Source organism: Esox lucius, chromosome 4 (genome assembly GCF_011004845.1).
Source record: "Esox lucius isolate fEsoLuc1 chromosome 4, fEsoLuc1.pri, whole genome shotgun sequence".
Taxonomy (NCBI): domain Eukaryota; kingdom Metazoa; phylum Chordata; class Actinopteri; order Esociformes; family Esocidae; genus Esox; species Esox lucius.
Window position 1 is genome coordinate 32,566,504 of NC_047572.1, and position 26,227 is coordinate 32,592,730.

General features: G+C 45.9%; 1 protein-coding gene across 7 annotated transcripts in view; it reads left to right on the top strand.

Moving 5' to 3' along the window:
- Positions 1-242: 242 nt before the first annotated feature.
- Positions 243-26,227, top strand: part of atp11c (ATPase phospholipid transporting 11C) — a 44,587-nt gene continuing 18,602 nt past the window's right edge. For 6 of the 7 annotated variants that reach the window (XM_010903092.3, XM_010903101.4, XM_029119409.2 and 3 more), the window contains exons 1-8: positions 246-793; positions 17,601-17,720; positions 19,295-19,384; positions 23,032-23,112; positions 23,499-23,606; positions 24,834-24,962; positions 25,056-25,144; positions 26,115-26,165. In XM_010903092.3, the coding sequence (XP_010901394.2) occupies positions 767-793; positions 17,601-17,720; positions 19,295-19,384; positions 23,032-23,112; positions 23,499-23,606; positions 24,834-24,962; positions 25,056-25,144; positions 26,115-26,165 (695 nt within the window). In that variant the 5' untranslated portion in view covers positions 246-766. Of the gene's footprint in view, positions 794-17,600; positions 17,721-19,294; positions 19,385-23,031; positions 23,113-23,498; positions 23,607-24,833; positions 24,963-25,055; positions 25,145-26,114; positions 26,166-26,227 lie in introns of all 7 variants that reach the window. The other variant, XR_004575661.1, reaches the window with a different exon arrangement.

Consider the following 26,227-nt stretch of genomic DNA (forward strand, 5'->3'; position numbering starts at 1 on the left):
GCGCTATATATATTTGTAAGGCACGAGGTGAAGTGTACCGCCGGCTAAGAGCTGTTCGTAGGCAAGGAGGACGCATTGCGGTTTATAAGAGCAATAAGGCATTTCGTTTAAAAAAAAAAAAAAAATCCGTCAACGAGATCTATGTGAAATGGTAAGTGAATGTAGTTCCTCAATCGGTTTATGACTACAAATCCCATGATAAATACCACACAGTCACCGCACCTTCATCGGGAGGAGCTTATAAACGTGGGAGCTTTGGGTAGATTAAAAACAGCGAATTGACAGGGTTTGGCCGATGGCAGATATGGGGGAGAATTTTGGCGAGTGTATCAATCGAAACTGAAGTTACTTTTTGTATATCCTATCGTGCAGTTACTACTCAAATACGATGGTTCGTTTGAACAGACCAAGCAACAGGGCATAGTAGCCTACTAAAGGATGTCGAGGATAATTTCAGCATTTTGCATAGGGAAGTACTAGTAGAATCCTACAGCGCAACGCGGAAAATATTGAGGGAGAATGCGAATGGTTAGAAGAGACAGAATTCAAACGAAATGGAAACAATGTAGCATCGCTGCAGCATTCCATATAGCAAGGTGGACTTCTAGGGTAGAAAACAGATAGCTAGCGAGCTAGTCAACTAATATAGATGCGAAGTTACTTATCAGAAAACGCTCAAACAGAGCCTGTGTAGCAGGCTGATTAAAACTAAAATAGTTCGTTGGATTCCCCAGTTACCAAAGAAGACCGACGAGAGGACTGCAATATGCTACGGAGAAGCCTGAACCGTTTGGTATGTATGACAGCAACACACATGGCTAGCCTGACTACCAGCCGGCACTCTCAAGTTTATGCGGCATGTTTGGTGGCTATACTGTAGCCAGCCAACGTTAGCTTAATATAGCAAGTCTACAAGGTGTCTAGATGCGAGATGCATGATGTGTCAAACCGTTATCACCATGATGCGCTCTGTCGGCATTGACAGATACCACTTGCTGGAATGAAACCATGCTGGGCAGTGGTTATAACGGCTTTATCATACGCCAACCTAGGCTATTAAAGGTGTATAATTGGCTACTGTATACGATCACATTACTAATAATTTGGTATGTACCGTGTATAGCCTACAGTACAGCATAACAAAATTAACATGTTGTATTTAACTGAGCGACAAAAACTGACATTTAGCCTGCACCGAGCTTAGCTATGAGTCACACGTTGCCAATTTAAATAAGGGCATATATCAAATGATATGACACAATGTATCTTCTATTGGAAATTAACTTAGTGGAAGTTTGTAATGTATTGAAAACGGATATGCGAAAATTCTATCTGCACGGACCTTTTCTCATCCAGTGACAAAATACATCCCTAGGGGGTTAACGCTTTAAATTACTGGTTACTCAGTCTTCGCAGATGGTCAGTTAATTGATTGCAGAGAACATGGTATAGTTGGGTTTCCAGTTGAATCTTATAATTATTCCTTTCTGTTCACTAAAAGTTGGTAATGTTTAGTTTTTTTTTCTAATTCACGGTTTCAGCGGTTTCATTCTGCCCATTGCTGGGTTTCAAATCCGTATGTCATTTTGGTTGATGTGTCTCGTCGAAGAATGAAGCCTGGATCAAGTCCTTATGCAGATGTTAATCTAAAGCATTTTTTCCACCACCTTGTTTTAGTCTTGCCCTCCAAAAACCGGTTGTCCCTATTTGGATTTGCCATGGTCATATTGGCGGTGAAAGCGGAGAAGCAATATAATAATTATGCAGCCCTGCCCTTTCCTCAGCTTCTGGAAGTGTTGCCAGGTCAGCGTATTCATGCTGCTCCTGTCATTTTTTCTTTCATTTTGTGTGTTGTAAATGCACATTGTGTGGGCCAGCCTGCCAGCCACGCTGTCAGAGTTTTGGCAAGTATTATTTCCACGCATGAGACTTGTTGCTAGATTCGTGTCGGATATTTAAAAAGTAGATGTATATATTTTGTCGCACGTAACCTTTCGAGGTAACGTGGGACACTGTTCCATTGAACCCCCCCCCCCCCCCGGCTAGTACTGAAGTCTAGGATGTTTTGCTCAATGTATATTGGAGTGGAATGAGCGGTGACTAGGTCTGGTTCAGTAGATCCTTTCAATAACTAGAAAACATAAGGGGGAAAAAAAAGTTCATTGGGAAGCAACTAAAATCGCCTCACACTTGCAATGAAACGATTCTATTATCAAATCCAACAACATGTTTGAAAGATACTTTTTACCTACCAGCTAAACAACATTGTTAGGGTGCTTTTGTGGCTTCAAGTCAGTTATCTGTCAAAGCGTTGTGTGCTTCTTGCTGCTAGTTTGAATTGAGAATTGCGTTTACATTTTATGTTAATGTTATCTGAGTGACATTGTTGTAATGACAATTGTTGTGGTCTAAATTTGCAAAGGTCACAGGACAAACCAAGCGCATAAACGGAAGCTAGAACATCAGTTGACATCCCTGTGTGACTTGCTGTGTTGGTGAACACCTGAGTGTCTTTAGGGTCTATGAAGGTGGCTGTGGAAGTGGAACGGGGGATCCTGGCCTTGGATTCGGGGGGATGTGCCACTGTTTTTAACACTCTGACAGGAATGTGGAACCACCGAGCTGCCTTTTGATGTTCTCCCAGGCCCTGGAAGGCAGGAGGGTGATGATCTCTTAGAAGCTGGAGCCTGGCGGAAATATGATAATATTTGACTTGAAAGACCCTTCTGGGAGGAGCACAGAAACAAAGGCATTCCATTGGCCCGTCTCCGTTTCCTGGTTCGGTGGTCAGTACTCTGCTGACCTCCTACTGAGCAACAGCCCCGGCCAGTGCCGCTGCGTCTCTGCGTATTGTGTCTGAATTCCTGTCTCTCGGTTCAAGTTCAGAGCTTACACACCATTTCTGTTTATTTGCACACTTCAGAAGAACGCTCTGCGGTGTATTCTGAAGTTTCACCATCAAACTGTTTTGTAACAGTAGTTATTAACCAAGCATTGGTTGGACAAGGATGCTAAAGCCAGAACGTCTCAGTGGCGCATGAGACTCTCCCCCGAGGCAGCGTCGTGTAACGCCCCCCCCTCCCCCCCCCCCCACACACACACCCCCCAGGGTTAGGATGCTTGTTACACAATGGTGCATTCAAAGCCATTATCTTTCTGCCCTCACTGTCGGATTTCAGTTTATATTCATTTAACGTGCTCTTCAGGCAATTGTACAGCTGTGTTTTGTTCTAGAGAATTATATGCTTTATCATTAGTGAGTTTTAAAGGGATCCGTTTTATTTCCGATTCAGCTTATATAATTAAAAAAAAAATCCCACATGCAGTGGACAGCCAAATTATTCATATCAATATTAATTGATATTTGTGTTTCTGGAGACTCACTACAAAGTCCCTTGCATTTTAATATCCATTAAAATATCACTGTTACAAGTTACCCACGAAATGATGTGGTTTGGCATGGGTTTACAGAAAATATTATATATTGAAATAAAACTATTACTAAAACGTAGTAAATTTTTACTTTCTTTTGTTTAGTCAAGCCTAAACTAGTTTGGGAGTAAGATTTGGTTTTATGAATAACGTGGACTCGCAGAATAATAACCGTAGGTTACATTTTAATTCAAATGACGGCCCCAAGGTCAGGCCTCCATCCATGCATCTGCGTGGGTCTTCGGCTAAGTGTTGCATTTTTAGCACCGTTTCAGCTACAAAGGCCAGGGAGCTTTTTGCATAGTCTCATAAAGGAGGACCGTAATTGGTAATCGTAACAAGACGGACATGTTGAATCTCTAACTACTGCCAAGTTAATAATGATGCTCTCGTGATGGATGTATTAAACCACCCACACACATCAATGATGCATCAGTCCATTAGAACTGAACAGCAGGACGGGCAGGAAACCGCGCAGGGATGTCACTGTGTGGCCGTTGTTGGTTTTAAAACGATGAGAGTTGTGAAGGGATTGTTCTGGTTGGATCAAGAATGTTGTAGACCGCACAATAATGACTTAAATGATGCTGTAAAATAATACAAATGTAGAGAATACAAATATTCTGAAACATGCTACCTATATTCAAAAAACAAACATTATGGTTGTTTAGCTGAAGACGACAAAGAAATTATTACCCACCTAATTAACCCAATTATTAACCGACAACAGAAGAATATTAATAAACGAGGTTCCGCCTAATTAATAACCAACAACACAAGCCCTGGAATTGGTGTTTCTTGCTTTTATAGTTTAAATTATTATTTTTTTTACTTTCGATTGATGTCTGGCCATGATCTCCCACACCTAGATGAAGTGTCCGTATTTAGTGTCAAATTAGTGTTTTTATCTTTAAAGCTAGAAAATATTTTTGTAAGATACAATTATATTTCTATCTTACAAAAATATATGTAATTAGAATTTTTATCACCCCTCAAAAATGTACTACATTTGTTGAAGAAAAAAAAAATCGTGAAAAATATCTATTTGATTTTTCATTTGTCAAAGCAAATATGGGCAAATGTTCTGTAATGGAGCGTGGAGTTGATGCAACCAGTCATTTCAAGTCCACGCCCACAGAGAGATCTGAAGGAGACAGTAGGGAGTCAACCAACAACATGGTTAACCAACAGTGGTTTGGACCCCTGCAAAGACTCCAGATGTTAGACTTATGCGTGCCAGAGGGTTCCGGCAGTTCTGCTCGCCCTGAGTGTTGAGGTTTTATGGTCCATGGGACCTTAACACGCAGCTGCCCGCTGCCGCAGTGTGATTGGCTGCCCGGTCCATGGGACGTTGTCGGACCGGCTGCTATAGGCTCTGGTATTTCCAGTGGGGTTGGCTGCACCTCTTTGCTCTAGCCAACTTGCTCAAAGATGATGTGCCGCTCTGGCTGTTCCCGCCTGCCTTGTGTCAGCCTGTCCGTCCTGCTGCGGGCTAAATCGCTGTCCGTTTCGGTGTTCAGCCTGTCTCGGCCCCGGTGCTGTAACCTAGGTGACAGGTAGCCTGGCCGCACCTAGTGGGTGAGGCTGTACCGTGTCAGGGCCTTTCATGCATGTCAGAGGGGGAGGGCCTTTTGGGGGCGCCATGAAGCTGTCTTTCAGGTCAACCTACAGCGGTGAGAGAAGGTCCTCCGTCTGCAGTCGCCTCTCACTGATGCACAAACATTCTCCAACAACCCGGTTCCCCTGCTCCGACGGAAAAATATACGTCCTGACCTGACAGCCAGACGGTTGTATGTTAAAATATCTACCCGGGCATTTGTTGTTTGTTTAGACATGAAACTGCCTGCCCTGCGATTATGCCGTGAGGCCCTGGGGCCACCAGGATAGAATTTTAACGGCTCCACCAGCGAATTTAGAAGCTGCGCTTGTCCTTTATTGACATGCCATCTCTCTGGTTAGAGGGTTCCTGATGCCCATTGGCCCGGCACAGCCATCCATCCCACTCCTGTGTCGTTTATACACTGCTGCGAAACACCACCTGTCGGGAGAAACGGGACGCCGGTTGGTCAGGTGACTCTTCAGACAGGCTGTCCTGAGCTGGTGCTTTTCTTGGAAAGTGGTCTCAGAGAGCCAGAGTCACGGAGGGGCCACGGGAGATTGATCTGTCCCTTTTTCATCAGGGGAGCTGCGTATTGATTATTACTGTGCTCCGTTTTACCGCCGTTAGTCTTGTGCCTCGGACGGGCCGGCCGACAGAAGTGCCCACTCCGGAGTTTTTCCTCCTCCCGTTATCCCAGCCTTGCTCTGCACCCAGTAATGAAAACCCAGCCACTGAAACTCTTCTGGACCGCGCTGGGTGGGGGGGGGGGTTTGGGGTGGTGTTCAACAGTATTGGGAGGATGGGACAGATGGATGGATCATCAATAGCTCGGCCCAAATCACTGGGCTTGAGAACATCCGGTTGATTTACCTGTTGTAATTCCTACCCTCCCCGGTCCCCCCCCCACCTCCCCGGTCCCCCCCCTCCCCGGTCCCCCCCCTCCCCGGTCCCCCTACCCCTAATGGACTGTGTGGATGAGCCTTTCCTATGTGTGGCGCTTTTCCATCTTCTGTCTAAAAGGTTGAATTCTCAGTTTGTACCTCCTGAATAATTAAATCCAATTCATTTATTATACATTTTCCTCACGACACTCGTCTCCTGGCCCTGCGTATCGGCACCAGGCTAGCTGCGCTCGTCTCCTGGCCCTGCGTATCGGCACCAGGCTAGCTGCGCTCGTCTCCTGGCCCTGCCTATCGGCACCAGGCTAGCTGCGCTCGTCTCCTGGCCCTGCGTATCGGCACCAGGCTAGCGGCGCTCGTCTCCTGGCCCTGCGTATCGGCACCAGGCTAGCGGCGCTCGTCTCCTGGCCCTGCGTATCGGCACCAGGCTAGCTGCGCTCGTCTCCTGGCCCTGCGTATCGGCACCAGGCTAGCTGCGTATCGGCACCAGGCTAGCTGCGCTCGTCTCCTGGCCCTGTCAGGGAAGTGGGGGAAATTAGTCACTTAACCCTGGGCATGAATGACTGCAGGTAGGGGAAGCTGCCGCCATGTTCGAACCAAGCGTCCTGCAGAGAAAGGAGCCGAGGAACAGAGAAAGTGAAGGAGTGGAATCTATTGCTTGTTGGGTGGGGGGGGGGGGGGGGTGCTGCTGCTGACCCTCCTCCCCTCCCCTCTTCCCCACAACTTAGGATAATTAATTGAATACCAATTACAGCCCGTGGCTTGGTGCATTACTGACGATAATGGCGTCAGAAGTGCTGAGGTTGACATGCGTAAACAAACAAAACATCTGTCAGCATTAAGATGCAATTATCCAGCAGGGATTTCTGCCGTATCCCTGCGCGTGACGGCGATGGGAGGGGGCTCACGCGCAGGACACTCAGTCATGCAGGTTGGTTTAGTTCCGGCTATGCAGAGCCCCCGGTGCAGAGCGGTAGGGATACACGCAGAGGCTTCGCCGCCTCCAGAATCGGTACTGCCGAGGCTTCTACCTTCCCCCAGCCCTCCCAGTTCCAGTAAACTTGGCTGAAGGAAACGATACTCTGATAATGACAGTGCTACTCTGAATTCACTCTTTAATTAGAGATTAAAGAATAACTTCTGGAAAAAACATGGGGGTTTTCCTCCCCAAGCCCTGGAGAGTAGCAGGGCTGAAGGGGCATGGATCCGTGGGGGTCGTGGGGGTCGTGGCTCTCCCCCGCCTCCCACAAGGACGTTGTGCTGATTCCATCTCACCGCTGTGATTCTGTCATGTTACTGTGATATAAGGAGTCAGGTGTTTCCACCCGTCTACCGTCCAGTTGTGGTGATTGCCCACTGCCGCGGTGTGATTGGCTGCTGTAATAACCATCTACCACCGTCTTACCGGGCTTTTATTTGCCTGTTCAAGCGATTCTTTCCATTTTTCTGTTTCAAATAGCTAGGGTATTTTCTGGAATGTAAAGAACCTGTGTTCCTGGCCCTGACGGTCAGATGACTGTACCAAAATATCCAAGCGCTCACTGCACAACCACAGATTTTGGTCAGCAGAGTGCAAAAACGCCTTTCCTGAAAGTTTAAACATAAACTGGAACCCCCTCCAGAGTTAATGTTGTCATCACCCTCATTATTCAGTTTAATCATTACGTGAGCTTGTCCAAGGCAGGAGGCTACATTCTCTCAGTGCAGTTTCCCAAACAGGACTATGCAGTGTCTCATTTATATTCACATCCTGTATTGACAGTGAATCACGAGTGGATAAATCTCCCTTTTCACGAAAAAGCATTTGTGGACCCAGAAATGCATTTTCCAAATCGGAATGCGACAGCATCCCACGCTTTCCTGGCAAACGTCAGTGGTCTGCCGTGCCCCTCTCTGGGTGGACCCCCAGGTGACACGCGGGGCTTCCTCTGTGCCCAGTGTCAAGGGAGGTTGTGTTTTGTAATGTAGGCCGGTCCCCAGCATGCGGACGGCCCGGCAGGGTGCTCCGAGTCCTCCTACTGCAGCTGCAGGGACGCTGCGCCAACAGTAGGGCTACTTTCTGTTCACCAGGATCTCTGTTCAACAGGATCTCCGTTCAGCAGCAACTTGAACTGGTCCTCAGCTCAAGTTGTTGTTGTCTTTAAAACAATGAGCCTTTTTGGGCAACCTCGCGGAGGAGCGGGATGCCGTCGTTTCAAGTGGTGATGAGCCACACGGTTGACAGCATTTTCCCAGACAATTTGAAGAACTTGCAATCTTAGAATATTTTGTTGTGTAACCTTGCTGATAGCGATAGCTCGATGCCACCTTCCGGGGTAGCGTGCACACATTTCAGATGTCCACGTGGCCACAATCCTGCATGGTACGTCTTAAATATGCCTGTGTAAAATCAAATGCTATGTAAATCAGTATGCAAACTAAGATAAGTTCATTTGAATATTTTGCTCGTAATGCAAGCAAGCCATGAGAAGTTTATCCAGCGTTGTGTTCTCTCTCGTAATGTTAATAAGACCCTTGACTTGAGCCTGTAGGTTAATGGTGACTGAAGAGGCAGGAAGGGGTGGGTGGGTGGGTGGGTGGGTGGGGAGGAGAACACTAGTGCTATAGTGAGTAACTGCGTGGGGGCCTGGTTTCGAACATCATGCACTCATTGTTAACCGTCATTTCTTTTCATTCAGCCCTTTTGGTAGTTAGTATTCAGCTCATTTTTAAGGTCTCTCGAGAAGGCCGCTTTGCCTCACACCTGTAGCCTTGGATGGGCCGCTGTGTTCTGACATTCTTTTGTTCACGAAAACACTTATTTACCAAATAGTCAGCTATTTGTGTAATTCTGGCTGCTGTGTTGTGTGTTTGTGTGTGACCATTGTACGATTTCCCTTCTGTTTACTTCTGGCCTGCGTTTCTCTTCCTGTTTCCCTTTAGGCTCCTGTAGCTGACAACATGAGAGTCAGAAATATGGCAGAGGCAGAGCCTAAATGGGTGCAGTGTGTGAGCAGCACCCATGGCAGCCACAAGAATTTTATCTTACAGTTGAAAAAAATTATTGCAAGCAGAATAAAACAATAGTTTTTTTGCTAGACACCATTCAGTTGACACTGAAGTGATAAACATCTATATTTTTGTAATTCCATAATACAGTTGTATTATTGGCCAACATGTGAGCGTGGAGCTGTAACCAGTATTGCCAGATGCGGATTTAGATTGAGTTTCCAGATAGGGCTGTATAGAAGAAATAGCGTTTGTGCGTTTTTTGTGTTGTCTGCAGGTTACAACAAATGGACAACAATAATATTGACTGTGATTAATTAGACAGCAGATCATTGATTTAATGTTTTTTTTTTTTTTTTTATGTGATTCCTAGATCCTTCATAAAAGTGTTTTAGCACTCAATGGCTAAATGTTTTTGGGTGGCTCAGTCTTAATGAAGAGGGAATGATATGCTCTGTATGATGGATGCATTGTGGAGCCAATGTGTTTGGGGGTATTCGTAAAAACAGCCAAGCAGAAACTATAGGCTTGATGCACATAAATACCATAAAATGTCTACAAAGGATTAAACCCTTTGTATGTTAAAAAATATATAAATAAAAATTCCCTAAGAATGCCAAATTTTAGGAAGAAACCTAGAGAGGACCCAGGCTCAGAGGGGTGACCAGTCCTCTTCTGGCTGTGCCGGGTGAACATGTTAAGAGTACAAATTGTAATAATTAATAAAAGCATGTGGGCTGAGTCCAGAGTCTATTTAAACTTAGTCCAGGTTGGAAGCATGACCAGATGGACAAGGAACGGGACAACACGGGGGAGGGGGAGGTGTGGTTGATGTGTACTTTGCTGCCAGATACCTGGATTTCCATCAGTCTCTCAAAGAAGTGACTTAAGGAGTGTTCATGAGATGTGCATTCATTTCAATGTATTATACTGTTTTTACAAACAAATACTCATTGCCCAGATCAATAGCTTTAAACTATGTTCTCAGCTGGCCCTGGTACGGTATGTATGTTTGCTGTGGTATTAACCATTAAGCTACTGTACTGAATCTGTTCTGCAGTTCCCAGTATGGATAAGTCTTTAACCTGGGCCTTGCTTTCTTTTGTTTGGACACTGTGATGGTAATTTAATCGATCAGAACTTTTAAAGGAGTAAGGACAGAGACAAAATTCTCTTGCACAATTTAGTTTATTTACAAATAGAGAGACGTGTCAAATGCTTACAAACATAATCATCTGAGGAGTCTCTGACTTAATACATGAACAGTTCATATTTCTAGAGGGAGAAGGGGTGTGGCAAGTTGCTGCCTATCTGTCTTGTGTCACATAGGTTTTACCTAAAGGGAGGGCTGTCCCTCCAACCTTATCCTTCCTGCCGTAATGTTTACTGTTGTGTTTACCTAAAGGGGCCAACTGACCTTACTTCCCCCCCAAGGACCACATTCCTAAGAAACAAAGGACTGACACCCTTCTTGGTCTAGGCAGGAGAACAGATGGTCAAAGTACCTAGTGGTGCTTTGATATTATACGGACATGTGTGTCACAATCAAAGTAAAGATTTACACACCAGGCAATCGAAAGACAGACATTTCTCAAATGTCTCAAATTTCAAAATTTCCATAACGACATAGTTGAAACCGATGCTCAGGTTGAATAGTAACATGGCTCTTACACAGCGTTCCTACCTTTGGCCTCAGACGTGTAAAGAAGGTGTAGTTGGTTGCCGTGCGCAGCATCAGGAAATGTTTCTTCTGTCTCTTCTCGCTCTATCTCCCCTCCATAGCTGGCTCTTCACACCTCATTAAAGCACTAAATAAGAGATTTGCATCCTTTCTTGTGAGACTTAATGATTTCGCAGCTGTCTGAGGACTGTGTTTTACATTATGTTTCCTGTTTTGAGTAAACAACCTCTCCTTTCTTGTTTCTTCTTTTTTACCTACTGAGATTTTGAATGCGGTGTCTTTGATTGTTCCACCTATTTGAAATGATTGCTGCAAACCTTTTTTCTGTACCAATCTACAACTCTCATCTGTATTGCTTTCCTTGTTTAACAGAAACCCTCCTTCATGCACTGGCAAATAATAGGAATCGCCCACCCAAAGACGGCCTTTCTCTCTCCTACCACACAGTACCACTGACATCAGTGGGACCCACTCTCCCTGGCTTTTATTCTTTGTTCTGTCTGGACTCCCTGCCCTGGGCTCCACTTGTCCTGGTCACTCACCCGTCCCAGATGGCGAGTGACAACAGCTACTGTCCACTTAGGGTTGTACACAGGAGCTCAGTGCAGCCAGACTCATCTGTCATCTTCATGTGGAGATTCAGGCCTCAAAAGCAGACATCCGATCACTTACTCCAGGCATCTGATGCATATTTTAAAGTGTTTGTCCTCCTAGGTTCGTTTTGATGTGTGTGGGATTCCTGTGTTTTGATTGGGGGGGATGGGGGGACAGGTGGTTGTCCCTGTGTTTTGATTGGGGGGGGACGGGTGGTTGTCCCTGTGTTTTGATTGGGGGGGGACGGGTGGTTGTCCCTGTCTTTTGATTGGGGGGGGACGGGTGGTTGTCCCTGTCTTTTGATTGGGGGGGACGGGTGGTTGTCCCTGTCTTTTGATTGGGGGGGGGGCGGGTGGTTGTCCCTGTGTTTTGATTGGGGGGAAACGGTTGTCCCTGTGTTTAGATTTGGGGGGACGGGGACGGGTGGTTGTCCCTGTGTTTAGAATTGGGGGGGGGGGGGGGGTTGTCCCTGTGTTTAGATGGGGGGGGGGGCCCTGTGTTTAGATGGGGGGGGGGGGGCGGGCAGTAGAATGTTGGCAGTGTAGATTACAGTAGGGCTGTGAAGAGGCAGCCCTGTAGAATGTTGGCAGTGTAGATTGCAGTGAGGCTGTGAAGAGGCAGCCCTGTAGAATGTTAGCAGTGTAGATTGCAGTGAGGCTGTGATACGGGCTATGTGGTGGTCACATAAATGTCTCCCCTAGCTGCTGTATATTTTGTGCTGCCGACAAGGACAGGCTAAAGTGGGTTTTCAGGGAAGGAGGGTGTTGCCGCACTTTATGTTTATGTTCAGTACCGCTCACTGTATTGTAGACATAATACAGGTTCAACGGCTTTAGTGAAAAGAGGTTGTTGTTCTGTTACTCGTCATGGTATTAGCGGATTGTAATACCAGTGTTCATGCAATGACTGCAGAGTTTTGCCGTGTCACAGTTGTCTCAAAAATCTCAGATCTGATAACGTGAGACTGCACGCATTTATGAAAGAGCCATCAAAAATACGGAAGTTGCTGCATTTGTTTCTATACTTAGTCAAATGTCATTGCTTGTTTGTTCATTAACTTTTTTGCCTGCTCTCGGTCTCAGAAAAGCTCTGTGTATTTCTGTCCGTAGCGAGAAATCTGTTGTGATGGCTGCATTGTGAAAGGACTTGTGTTGTCAGACCGAAGTCGTCATCCGGACTTTGGCAATGCGTGAATACGGTGCTGTGTTCATGCCTCGGTACCAGCCAGTGCCATTTACCACGTGTGCCTAATTTCCTTTAAGCATAATCTAATAATGTATGCTTGGGAATTCCACTTAATGCTAATGCTCTGGCTATTTCCATGCACTATCGTCTCTGCTCAATTGAGTGTTCCATGTTTATTTTATTGATCCCCATCTCTCTGTGGCAGCTGAGGCATTTTCATCAACAGGAATCGGCGGGGGACCATTGAAGTACCGGCAGTTTTACTATGTTTGCTTTCGCTGCCCGGCCTTATCGGCTTTGAACTGCCGGTCCTTTAGTTCTGTTTCTGGAGAGGAGCACGTCGATCACGTAATGGCTTTCCTCCTAAATGACCATTCAACACAGATGTTCCTAATATGCAATTTCATTTAAGAAATTATTTGTATTCTCTAGCGTCTTAGGTTTCTGTCAACAACAACAAAAATCATACACTCTAAAATAAAAAATTATTTAGAACCCCCTTTGTCAATTATAGAAAAACACACTTTAAAACATTTAAAGGATAAGGGCAATCGGTCATTCTTTTATAATATACTGTTAGAGGGATCAAAAGAGAATTCGTTGTCCTATTTGACAGCATGGAGGAACGATCTTCAGGAAGACATTTCTAAAGAAGAATGGATGGAATCTTGTTTACTTGCCCAAAGCCGCAGCATTAATACTAGGTGCAAATTGCTGCAATATAAATGGCTTATGCGGACCTACATTACCCCAGTCAAACTACATAAATTCAATCCAAATATTCCTGATAACTGTTTAAAATGCAAGCTAGAAATTGGTACCCTTTACCATTGTATGTGGGAATGTAATCAGATCCAAGTATTTTGGAAGGAGATTATTTTTATGATTGGTAAATTGGTTGAAGAAAATGTCCCTCTTGCACCTAAATTGTGTTTGTTCCATATATACCCAGTAAAACTTGAGGTGAATACAAGGAAGCGCAATCTAATTGATTTTAGTTTGCTTCAGGCCAAGCGTGCCATAGCTTTAAAATGGAAAGAGACCCAAGGTCCCACCCCTAGTCAGTGGTTTAAAGAAATGACCAGCAACCTTGCCTTAGAAAAATTGACTTATGTTGTTAAAGGAAAACTGAAAGACTTTGACAAAATTTGGGCTCCCTTTCTACACTACTGTAACCAAATTGATCAGACAACATTGGAGGACTGAAATAGCAAATTGAACTACACAATATATGGCTGTGAACTGTGATATCAAAATGTATAATTTACTTACTTTATGGTTTAGTTTTGTTCTGGTTTTCCTGTAAGGTTTTTATATATTTATGTACTATTTTATTATTTTGTTTATTTGTTTGTATTTGTATTTATTATTATTATTTTTTGTTCCAACAAAAGCCAATAAACATTTACTGGAAAAAAAAATAACAACAAAAATCACCAACATCTCCTGTCAGGAAATCCAGTTGGTGGATTGGTGGCTGTTTGTTCAGTAACTTTATCAAGGATATGAGCTCCAGTTCATGTTTACCTACTACGGCTGTAGCCTTGGTTCACTACATGGCAACAAAGTCGCTCTTGCGGTTAATGACTCCCAGAGAGCTAGTTTAAGATTAAACAGCTGGGTGTGTTGTAGCGGGAACCAACACACAGCATTCTCCAACTGGCTGGCTTAGCAGCCCTACATTTGAAGCTGGAGAACTGAGCAAAATAATTTAATTTGGAAATGATTCCTTAATTTGCAGTGTGAACTTTGACATTGGGCAGGCCGATGGTTACCTATTGTTTCTTTCTTCAAGGTTGTGGTGGTGTTCATCGTCTTAACGTCTCATTGTGTTTGTTAGGATCGGGTGCACTTCCTTGAGCAACCGGAGAGTCAGACCTCCAGAGTGCTGCGTGATCTGAGGCAGAACACAAGGTTACCAGGCCTATTTCCTGAATACCTGGGTGTGTTTTTGTTGTTGGTTAGATCTCTCCGGCTCGTGGGGCAACCGGTCTGCCCTGCTGGGCGTCGGAGCAGTGGAATGCTAAGCCCCGTGGGTACCACGCTGAGGGGCGGACAACGCTACCTCGCTCTCATGCGTGAGTGAGCGTCACGCCCTCTCCTGGTTTAGGCTGGGGAGTCGACTGTAATGTTTGACCCTTGACCTCCGTAGGGGCCTCCATTTTCTTTGGAAACCTCACAGCAACATTAAACCCCTGTCTCGACCATGTTTGTCTGGGTCTGCATATCTAACGAGGCCTTTCAGATGGCCCGGGCTTTGGTCTAGCCTGTCCCCTGTGTAGTCTGGACAGCCTTTGTTCACACCTGACAGGTCCTGCTACAGCCTGTGGCGTCTCTGACAGACTGCCGTCAACCACACACCTGGCACTTAGCCCCGACACATTCAATCTACAGATCCCTGACGGGTCACTTCTTTGAGAATCTCGGTGGAGCTTTTCCTTTTCCTCGGGTTGATCAGCCCGTTTTGTAGGATCTGGGGCTTCTGGGGGATGATGTTCTTCAGCCGAGGGTCTGGGAAAGCGTCCGTCACTGGTAAAAACGTCTCGTCCTCCAGTGTCCCTTTTCTCTTCCTGGCTCAAACCCACTGTAGAGGTGGGGGGGGGGGGGGGGGGGTGCTTCCAAGTTCAACTGCCTGCCAGCAAAGGCCCTGCTTGAATAGGGGCCGGAGTCAGGATACAGGAAACAGGAAATCGATGCTGATGCTTTTCTTCCTAATCTTAAAGTGGGGTTTCATCTGTGCCGGCGAACACTGCTGCTCTATTTCCCGGGCTGCCATTTAAGGAAGAGGAATGTCTGGACTACAAGTGGAGGGAAAGGCCAGCTTGTGCCTGGTGACTGGAGACAACGCTGTCCCGCCCTGGCTCTCTGTTCTCTGTGGGCGGACATTGGCAAAGCACAGAGCTGGAAGGGCTTGTATGTCTCCCTGTGCATCCTCCAGCACCTCCTCCTCTGTCTATATTGGAGCAGAAGATAACTGGGCCCATAAACCTGGTCTGAACAGCGGGTTTATAACCACGTAATCATTAATAACTGTCTGCCTCAGAGGATAACAAAAACCGACGAACACTTCATTTTGGCCTTTTGACCCATGTTATCTGTGTCTTCTGCAAGGCCTTGACTTCACAGTCAATGGCTTTCTGCTGTGCCGTTTGGTTTTGAAGTCCGCAAGGAGCCTTTGTAATGTCCTTCTACACATGACAGGATAACTTTATATGGCAACCTGTGCTTCAGATGTGGATGTGTTCTTCCTTTACTAACCTAGAACGTTATCTGGAAGATGTCTCTTATACAGTGGACAGTGATGGTCTATAAACCTTATACACTGGACAGTGATGGTCTATAAACCTTATACACTGGATAGTGATGGTCTATACACCTTATACACTGGATAGTGATGGTCTATACACCTTATACACTGGATAGTGATGGTCTATACACCTTATACAGTGGACAGTGATGGTCTATAAACCTTATACACTGGATAGTGATGGTCTATACACCTTATACAGTGGACAGTGATGGTCTATAAACCTTATACACTGGATAGTGATGGTCTATACACCTTATACACTGGATAGTGATGGTCTATACACCTTATACACTGGATAGTGATGGTCTATACACCTTATACACTGGATAGTGATGGACTATACACCTTATACACTGGACAGTGATGGACTATAAACCTTATACACTGGACAGTGATGGACTATAAACCTTATACACTGGACAGTGATGGTCTATACACCTTATACACTGGACAGTGATGGTCTATACACCTTATACACTGGACAGTGATGGTCTATACACCTTATACACTGGACAGTGATGGTCTATACACCTTATACACTGGATAGTGATGGTCTATACACTGGATAGTGATGGTCTATACACCTTATACACTGGACAGTGATGGTCTATACACCTTATACACTGGACAGTGATGGTCTATACACCTTATACACTGGACAGTGATGGTCTATACACCTTATACACTGGACAGTGATGGTCTATACACCTTATACACTGGACAGTGATGGTCTATACACCTTATACACTGGACAGTGATGGTCTATACACCTTATACACTGGATAGTGATGGTCTATACACTGGATAGTGATGGTCTATACACCTTATACACTGGACAGTGATGGTCTATACACCTTATACACTGGACAGTGATGGTCTATACACCTTATACACTGGACAGTGATGGTCTATACACCTTATACACTGGACAGTGATGGTCTATACACCTTATACACTGGACAGTGATGGTCTATACACCTTATACACTGGACAGTGATGGTCTATACACCTTTGCAAAATCTTCACCCATAAAAAAATTATTATTGGGTGTCTTTATATACCAGTATAGATGTTTTGTGTGAACCACTTTGCTGCTAGTTGTGTAGCCTACATCTGCTGCTTCTGACCCACAGCTGATGTGAGGCTTAACCTCCAGAGACCCTGTGTTCACATATGAGGACACTGTTTTAGGCTTCCTGCACCATGTACTTCATTCTGCTTAACTTAAACCTATTCTAATGACTAGCTAACCATGGATAAAGTAGACCCCATCTGTGGGACAGTTGCACATATTGTTAGATACACACAGCAAAGACATACCAGAATGGCTTTCCCAGAGGTGTGGCATTTTCTAACTGACTTAAATCTACTTCAGTGTTTCCCAAATTCACTGAGCTTCAAAAGTTGTTTTAATTGTAAATTGTCTTTCGATCTGAACCTGTGGACTAGTTTGTCTAGATCTCTTTTTCTTTATTCGTATCCATATTTTATTAACAAAATGTGAAGACTTTTGCAAGGGGCATAAAGACTTTGTATAGGAATTCTTGTGTAATTAAGTAGTCTTTTTAGTCACATTTGAATACATATTTACTTATGCAACAACCTGGCAGAAATTAGGGTGAACCGCTTTGCTCTGAGACTAAATCACTCTGTTTTTCACCTTGTCGGCTCTGGGATTACAACCAGCAATCTTTAGTTTCCTGGACTTGACCACTAAGCTACCCTGCCATCACAGCTCACGCACTGACTACATTAAAGCATTAATTGACAGTTGAAACTTTTTAAGCTTGTTACTGTCCTAAGTTGTTACAAAGATTTCTTTCTCAATGTTATTTCTAATTAGAATTTTACATGTAAATAAAATAAATATTGTTTGTGAATTTGAATTTTATTTCTAATTCTTTTTTTAAGTTTGGCAAGGACGAGAGGAGAGTTGACAGCAGGACCATTTATGTGGGCCACCGCCCTTGTCACGACCCTGAAGCTTTCATCCCGCCCAAATTCTGCGACAACAGGATTGTGTCCTCCAAGGTAATGTTCAGTGGCATGTCTTAGTGGAAGCTGTTGTTTTGACGTTACGACTCGTGCCTGTACATGTTCACCCATTCTCTCTCTGCCCCCCCCCCCCTTCTCCTACCACTGACTCCTTCCTCCCCAAATGGAAGGCCATTCATTCTGTGTTGTTGAAATAAACTACTGCCACTACAAATGAACCAGCAGGCAGAGATGGTGATTGTCAATCTCTGGCCGGGGGTTTGGAATCATGTATGTGAGAATAGTGTAGTGAATGAACCAGTGGGCCAAAGGGTGTTTTTTTGTGGTTCTGACGGATCCACTAGGAATGGGCTGGTGAATGTGTCTTGTCCTTCAGTGTGGCAGTGTGAAGAGTCCTCGTGTGTTTACACTTCCACCATTTGCCTGCATTCCATCAGCATGTTCTTTAGAACTATTTCCATTCCATTATCACGTTCCTTAGAACACTCATGGGTCCATCAGCATGTTCTTTAGAACTCTTTCCATTCCATCCTTCATTCTCCCTTCTATTCACTCTGCACCATCTTGCTGTCTTTTGCTCTATATTCAGTCTCTCAGCTCTCTCCTACTGTCATAAAAACTTGGCTCTGGTTGTAATCTATTAGCTGTAGCTAGCTGAACACGGTTTGTCTAAACAGTCAGTGTGTCTTGGCACTCTAACGTTTGGTTGCATTTTGTTAAACATAACAGACACAGCTTAATGCAGGCAGTGCAGTAAAACATTTGTTTCCAAGTGTGGCTGCTGTACAAGCAATTTAAGACGTGCAAACGCATGACTCTAACTTCCCGAAAGAGGACTGTGTAGTCTTCAGACTGGGTTAGAAGAGCTAACCAGAGTATGAAATGCCGAAACTGAAAAGAAATGCTGAAACTGGTAAAATAAGGGGAACAGAAGGACTCTCTTTAGGTTATGTTTTAAACCCTGTATCCCTACCAAAGGTTATTTGTTTTTCCACTTCTGGTGTATTGGCTATCCCTCCCTGACCGAAGTTTCCAGTCAAGCCCAAGGTGTAGCAGAAGTCCGGCATTACAAGGCTGACATCAGAAGTCACCGGACTTGCCGGGCCCGGCTGTGGTATTGGTAATTTAGTCCAGCCTAAACCACAGCGTGTCAAACTGGTGTTGTCTTGTTGGGATTTATTTTGATAAACATGTACTGTACTGTGTCTATGTGGAGTATCAACTGTCATGCCCAGTTAGATGGGGGGGCAGAATCTGCCGTCAACTTGACAAGGTAATCGGCTCTCTGTTCAGCGCTGGGCGAATTAAGGAGATAAGTCGCTAATCCGAATCATTGGAATACCTGCAGGCCTTAAGGGATTGAATCCCCGGGTCACAAGCAGATCAGAAAGGCAGCCCGAGCTCACTGAAAACACAAGCTTGTGTTAGCTTGGCCTTTATTACCTCCCACTGGTCGTTTATCCTTTTTCTTTTTAAATGGTCAATACCAAAGTCTATACCTGGTAATAAAGCGTGAGTGAGGGTTTACTGCTAGGTCTCTATTGCATTTTAGTACTGGTCTTTGCATTCTGCAGAAATGTCATTGGTGCTTTCTCTCTTTGTTGTTCCAGTACACGGTGTGGAACTTTCTACCAAAGAATCTGTTTGAGCAGTTCAGAAGAATCGCCAATTTCTACTTCCTCATAATCTTTTTGGTGCAGGTGAGTTACTTTTTTGGCTTTTTATGTCTGATTTTACTATATATTTGGCGTCCAGAATTCCCCACGATGATGGTATGAAATGGCCCTAGGGTTTGGCTTTATAGTAAGACTTACAACTGGGGTCGATGTTAGATTTAGTTAAGGCATAAATGTTAGGTTGAGATTAGGGAATCGGGATGGGGGCAATGGGCTGCATGGGTGGCCGGCTGTGTGTCACCAGGGCTGGATGTGATGTCTGCTCTTTTTGGGATTTTTAACTTACTCGGGTCAGTTGGTCTTTGACTGGATAGCCCTCTGCTCCTTCGCTGCTCAGTGGAAAGTGAGAGGGTCAAATGAGTTGGGAATGGCACTGGGTCAGTAACGGAAAGGTCAGCTCTGGGATTACAACCATGGACAAGGTGAAACTATAAATCTGTCTTTGTGCTCTCAACCAAGCCACTTAACCCTAATTGCTCCTGTCTCTCTGTATTGGAGCGTCTGCTAAATGACTGAAATGGAAGAAGCCCTGGTGACACATTTACCTGTCAGCTCAGTGGACACAGTCGGTCTGCTTCTCTGTCAGGCCATAGACCTGTTCAACCATGATGGAGGGATAAAAAGGAGAGTGTTGCATCTTTCTCTCTAGCTCGCTCGCTCGAAACGAACCACCTCCAGCAGCCCAACCTAAACAACCCGTCCCCAGTGTAAACGGACTCACTGTTCTGAGACCAGGGAGGTTCGGCTGGGAGTTACGGGGTACTGGCAAAACATTTGACGTAATGAGGTATCCATCACTTCATTCCCCATGGGTCAGGAATGGACATCCCATCATGCTTAGGGCCATGTGGGGCCTGCACATCTGCAGTTAGTGTGGCTACCATGACCATCAGTGACGGGACGTGCTGTTTTGGATGTCGTTGCCGTCTCAGTCGGCAGATCTCAACCTAACTGAACGTGGATGGAAGTTTTGTTTGTGCCACAAGAGACTTCCATCAGCAGTCTTCAAAAAATCCCCCGAAAGAGTTCCAGACACTGGCAGAATGTGCCGAGGCTCATGGTCTGATTATGACACTGGTTGTTGCCTCCACCTGCACGTGGCGGTTGTCTCTACATGGATGGTCAGACTGCCTGGCTGGTTGAAGTCTAATATTCTATCAATAGACTCTGGTGGTCATTCCAGATGATTGATATGGCTCTAGAAACCCCTGCGGTCGAGGAGCCTTTTAGCTCAATTCCACTGGAAGAATCAGAAAAACTAGGACCGAAGAACTAATGAGAAGCGCGCACAGATTAAAATGTTCATATCTAGGACCTTATTCTGTATTTTTAAATATTATGTTATAGAAGGTGAAGAAGGTGAACTCACAGTGAGTGTTTCTGGTTAGATTGGGCCTGGATCATCTCAGGTAGTCACAGTGTGTAAATGGGTGTCGTGTGTATGATCAGATGCCGAGCCTGTGCAGTGTAAATGTCCAAACTTATGTCCCGATTTATTTTCTCCAGGCCTTGGTGTGTGTCTTTCAGGGTTCCACACTGACCCAATTTACTAAGAGTGTGTGTCAGAGCTGATGAAGACGCACAATGGAAAGTGTGTGTGTGTGTGTGTGTGTGTGTCCGTCCTTCCAACGTTCCAGCTCACAAACATTCAGATCAAAGGGGACAGAGGGAAGGCCCATGGTGTACACAATCTCAGACAAGCGCGCACACATCACAGCTAGAGATAAAGCTTCTCTCCTGAGTGTTCATGCAAACACCCCACCTGAAATCCTGACCTCCTGCCTCTTCCACATCTCTCTTTTTCCTAAACAATATCCCTTTCTTATCCAAACCCCCAGCTCATACTGAGGATTTCTCTCTCTGTTAGCGTGTCTTTCTATCTCTGCCTCCCTCTCTCCTCTAGAGTCTGTTCTTCTATCTGCTGGTGAATCCCTCTCTCTTCCCATTCGTGATGGTCTCTGTGCGGAGGCAGTGATGTCAGCAGTGATGTCAGCAGTGAGGGAGTCCTGAGCTCTTCTAAAAGACACAAATAGACTCCGTCTGCCTGATGAGAAAAAAAAACCCTCCACGCTTCTAGAAATAGAACGGTTTGCCTTTACTGCTTGCCTCCTGATCAAACGGGAGAACATCAGGGGCATGAGAGATGAAAAGGGATAAAGGGGGAGGGTCGGGAGGAAGGATCAGTGCCCCCCTTACCCTGGGACCCGAGGAACGGACGTTCTGTTTCTCCCTCTAACACCTCCTCTCTGCTGGTTGTCTGTCGCAGAGCCTCGGCGACATCTCTGGGAGTGTTCTGCTTTGTATTGTAGGTCACACGTGTGACCAGTGGTCCCCATGTCGTCCTTCAGCGGGAGGCTCAGGGCGGTGATGTTTAGTGGACAGTGCCTACTGGCTCCCATGGGACTGATGGGGAGGGTCGTTGAAGGGGGTGCTTACTGAGAGCTTGGCGGCTGATTGGTTGTGCTCTGAAGTGGCCACTCCACAGTACTGTGATCTGAACTCAATCACTTCTGGCCGCTGCACGGGCCTGACAGCAGCCCGGTCTGGGTCGTATCAGACTGAGCCCATGCCGAACCGTGATCTAAATGTCTTTAATCGGGTCAGCTTGGACTGGCCGCTGCTCGGAACCTCCAGGGGGCTTTTATCCATTTATTGGATCAGTGTGGGCGGGTCTGTCAGGAGGTCAGTGTGGGCGGGTCTGTCAGGAGGTCAGTGTGGGCGGGTCTGTCAGGAGGTCAGTGTGGGCGGGTCTGTCAGGAGGTCAGTGTGGGCGGGTCTGTCAGGAGGTCAGTGTGGGCGGGTCTGTCAGGAGGTCAGTGTGGGCGGGTCTGTCAGGAGGTCAGTGTGGGCGGGTCTGTCAGGAGGTCTGTGTGCGTGCGCGCGTTTGCAGTGACATGCTACTTGGTCCACGGGGGCCACAGGGCCAACTGCCTCCTGCATCAGGATTGGGGGGCCCCCCCAAAATCTACATGGAGCAACATCACTGTACGGTGATGTTGGTCCACAACATCACTGTGCAGTTACACAACGACTGTGTGCTGTTAGACTGTTCTACCGGTCTGAGGGGCCCGGGGCCCTGCTCTGGCAGGACAGGATGATCCGCTTGGTGCTGGGAGGCGTCATTCCCAGGCAGGCTGGCTCCTGCTCCCATGGGGTGCAGATTAAAAAGCACTAACTCGCTTGGTTAGCCTGCAGCTCCAGGCTGTTTTGGTTCCCCTCCTCCTCACGGTACAAAATGTCTCATGACCCACTGTTAGGTGATGGGAGATTAGGGCACAGGGGTGGCAGGACTGCCAAACACACACACACACACACACACACACACACGTACACTCAGGCTGATGCACGATAGCATGTATTTATTCTGGGCCTGCTGAACAACATCACTGCAAGTCCTGTGAAAAACCTGTTGGAACTTGCCCAGTGTTCATGTTTTCCCAAACCTTCTGCACTCTGGACTAAAATACCCTGGGAAATAACGGGCTGCCCCCCCCTCCTCGTGCTGTGGGCTAATCTTCAACACCGACGGTAGATAAATGAAGTTAATGGTGTAGATAATGTTGTGATGGATCTAGTTTTATGAGGCCTATTAGCAGCTAAGGTAATTCCCTGATAAGACTTAATGAAGTGGATAGTGCGGTCAATAAAGTGTGTGGCGTTCTCCTCTGAAGGTGATCGTGGACACCCCCACCAGCCCCGTCACCAGTGGCCTGCCACTGTTCTTCGTCATCACCGTCACGGCCATCAAACAGGTACGACACGAAACATTCCATTGTCCACAAACGATTATTTAAAAATTCATTAGCCGTCTGGGCAGCACCTGGCTGGTACCATAGTCTCTCTCTCAATTAGAAACCTGATGGAGAGAGGCTCTTTCATCTCCTGGCTTCTATGTGGATTGTTTTGGTGATTACACTTCTCTGGTGTCCCGCTGCTGGGGCTTTTTGAACAGGACAATGGAGGGCGGACCGCCTTCCAAAAATATACGGGACACTGTGAGAGTGGCTAGTTACCGCCAGCGGTGTTTAGCCCAGCTTTGAAGGGGGACACCGGGGGAGGTTGAGTGTAGCCTGGGCAAGGTGAATCCCTGAAGACACTGGCCTTTCCTTCCTTCCTTCTTCTGCCCTGTCTGTCTTAGGGCTATGAGGACTGGTTGCGGCACAAGGCGGACAACGAGGTGAATAAGTACCTGGTGACGGTCCTGGAGGATGGCCAGAGAATGCGGAAGGAGAGTGAGAAGATCAAGGTAGCTGTCGGAATGAAATGAGTATCACCCGGGGATGGGGGGGGGGGCGCTAGCTTGCCTCCTGACATGTTTTCATAACATTCCTCTAATATATGGTCATCCCGACTGTGTGATGAAGAAGGGTGGTAGTTGATGCTACTCCGTCTACACCCCTCTGGCCCAATCCCTAGTCAAACTACGATCTGAGAGGATTTGACCGGTGGAGGCAATTTGGTAATTAAATCCATCTTTCCCCTCTGATGGGGTAAGACTGGAGGTGTTGGGGTCCTCACGGATTCCATCTAACCCACCTATTAGACCGCACAGAGGGCCGTTCTGAGGTGAATTACTACATTATCCACCCTGAGGGCTTAGCACAAGCATTTTGCTGTTATCATTTGTTACAACTGAAGGAACATGAAATAAGTTTGCTATGGGTTATTTGCAGTGGAAAAAGTAATGGCTACAACAAACTTAGCTGTATTAAGGTTTGAAGGTTAATATAAAAACCGTGATGCACATTGTTGAAACGTGCAGTTCTGTTGATCATTATCACCAAGGTCAGACAGTTTAACGCTGTGCAGGTCTTTGTCCACAACTCAGCTCAGACATTGATCCCAATGTCTTGTCCCAATCAATTTTGAAAGACGACTTTAAAAAAATACCCATGTTATATAAAAGGTTTTGCTCAATGCTCTCTTTTAAATGATTTTAGAAAGCATTTGAATTTGTTGTGTTGTAATTCAACTGGAATTGCACAGAGTACGTTATAAATCTGTTGAATGTAGAGTAAAACATTGTGGTGGATGTTATCCCAGACAGCTTTAAAACTAGTCAATGTACAACTGACTGTCAGACTGTCATCGCTGAGGAATTCAGATTTCCTGTTGAATGGTTTCACTCCAAGTTTCTGTTACAGGACTCCATGCCTGTGACACTGAAGGAATGATCCACCAATAACAGGGAATGCTTTGCTAACCGGCACACTAACATGTACAGAGGTCTTTTGAATTCTTGAATGTAAAATGCTCGTGTCCATTACATGATTTGGACCTCGCTTTACGCCAACCTAGACCTAGATCTTCCCCTCCTTCCATTTGTCTTTTTCTGGTTGTGTCTCACATAAACCTAACTGGTTAATAGTTGTACCTTATTGACGTTATTAGTTGCCTGAGCCTTAACAGGGACTTTGGGTGGATCTGGAATGTGGCTCTTGGTATGGCTCTGACGTTCCCTCCGTTGCCCCAGGTGGGTGATGTGGTGGAGGTGGTGGAGGACGAGACATTTCCCTGCGACCTGGTCCTCCTGAGGTCCAGCCGGGAGGACGAGACCTGCTTCGTAACCACGGCCAGTCTGGACGGCGAGAGCAACCACAAGGTCTCCCATCACGCACCTCCTCTGTCGCTCTCTGAAATCCCTCAGCTGTGTCTGTCTGTTCAGTAATGCCTTGATGTACTGTTTTTCCCTCAGACACACTACACAGTGCCAGACATGGAGCAGGACCTCTTGTCTCTCAACGCCACCATCGAGTGCGAGCAGCCCCAGCCCGACCTTTACAAGTACGACAAACTCAACCTGTCATGCGCTTTGTCACAATCCTGTTCCTGGACTGACCCACTTTACACAGGAAGCCCAGTTCTGATGTTTTGTCATTCATTGTGTGGTCATTTGATCGTTCTGATCGGCACTGAAATTGATCTGAAGTGACTTGGTCAAAAGACCAATTAGTAGATGTGCCATTTTGTAAAATGTTCCAATTAGTTTTGTTGATCTTTGATCACTTCCTTTTTGTCCATACAATTTTGATCTAAAACCTCAAACTGACCGTAGTTGATCCCTGGAAACTAGATCCCTGCACTGTGAAGTTTGGTGCACTCTGATTTGTTGTGTGGGGTTTAGTCCGTTTAATCAACTGTCAATTAGGAATGTCCCAGTGGCATTTTAATAGCAGCAATGTCATTAAGTAGACGTTTGGCAGGCTGTGGACGCCGCAGTGCTGGATCTGAGACATATTCGTATGAGAGCCGTTAGACCGTTAGCAAACCTGATTTGTGGAATAATCTGGCCAGGAATTGAAGGCAAAGTTCACAGTCAGATTTTGGCCCCAACTGCCAGAGGAACAAGTCATTCCAACAGCGGTGTTCTTTCCGGACATCTGGTGGTCTGGCGCCACCTGTGGCCAAGGAGCCGCCATTACATTGCAGTTTGGCGCCAGACATCATCAATGTCTCAGACAGCCCAAGGTGCTGCTTCTTTACACCAGGGTGCTGGTGGACAAACCGCCGTTCATTAGCTTGCTGTTAACATTTCCTATCCCTTCCAAGTCCTGGTGGTCAGTGTGTGGTGGTGTGACAGGTTTGGTCTGACTGGTTCCCTGGATAGAGTTGATTAGTGCAGGTATCATTCAAATATCGCAAAGTACTAATTTCCAGGCCGTTATGTGGTTCATTCATTACAGGTCCAATGTGGGCCTCATCAGGGTGGATCCAAGCTTATGGGCAATGCATTAATGAAGGTGTGTCTTTGCAGGTTTGTGGGTCGAATGCACATGTACCGGAACAATCAAGAGCACGCAGTGAGGTAAGACCCCGCCTCCTCCCTGACACAGCACCTAGGTCAGGAAACAGAACCAAGAAATGAGA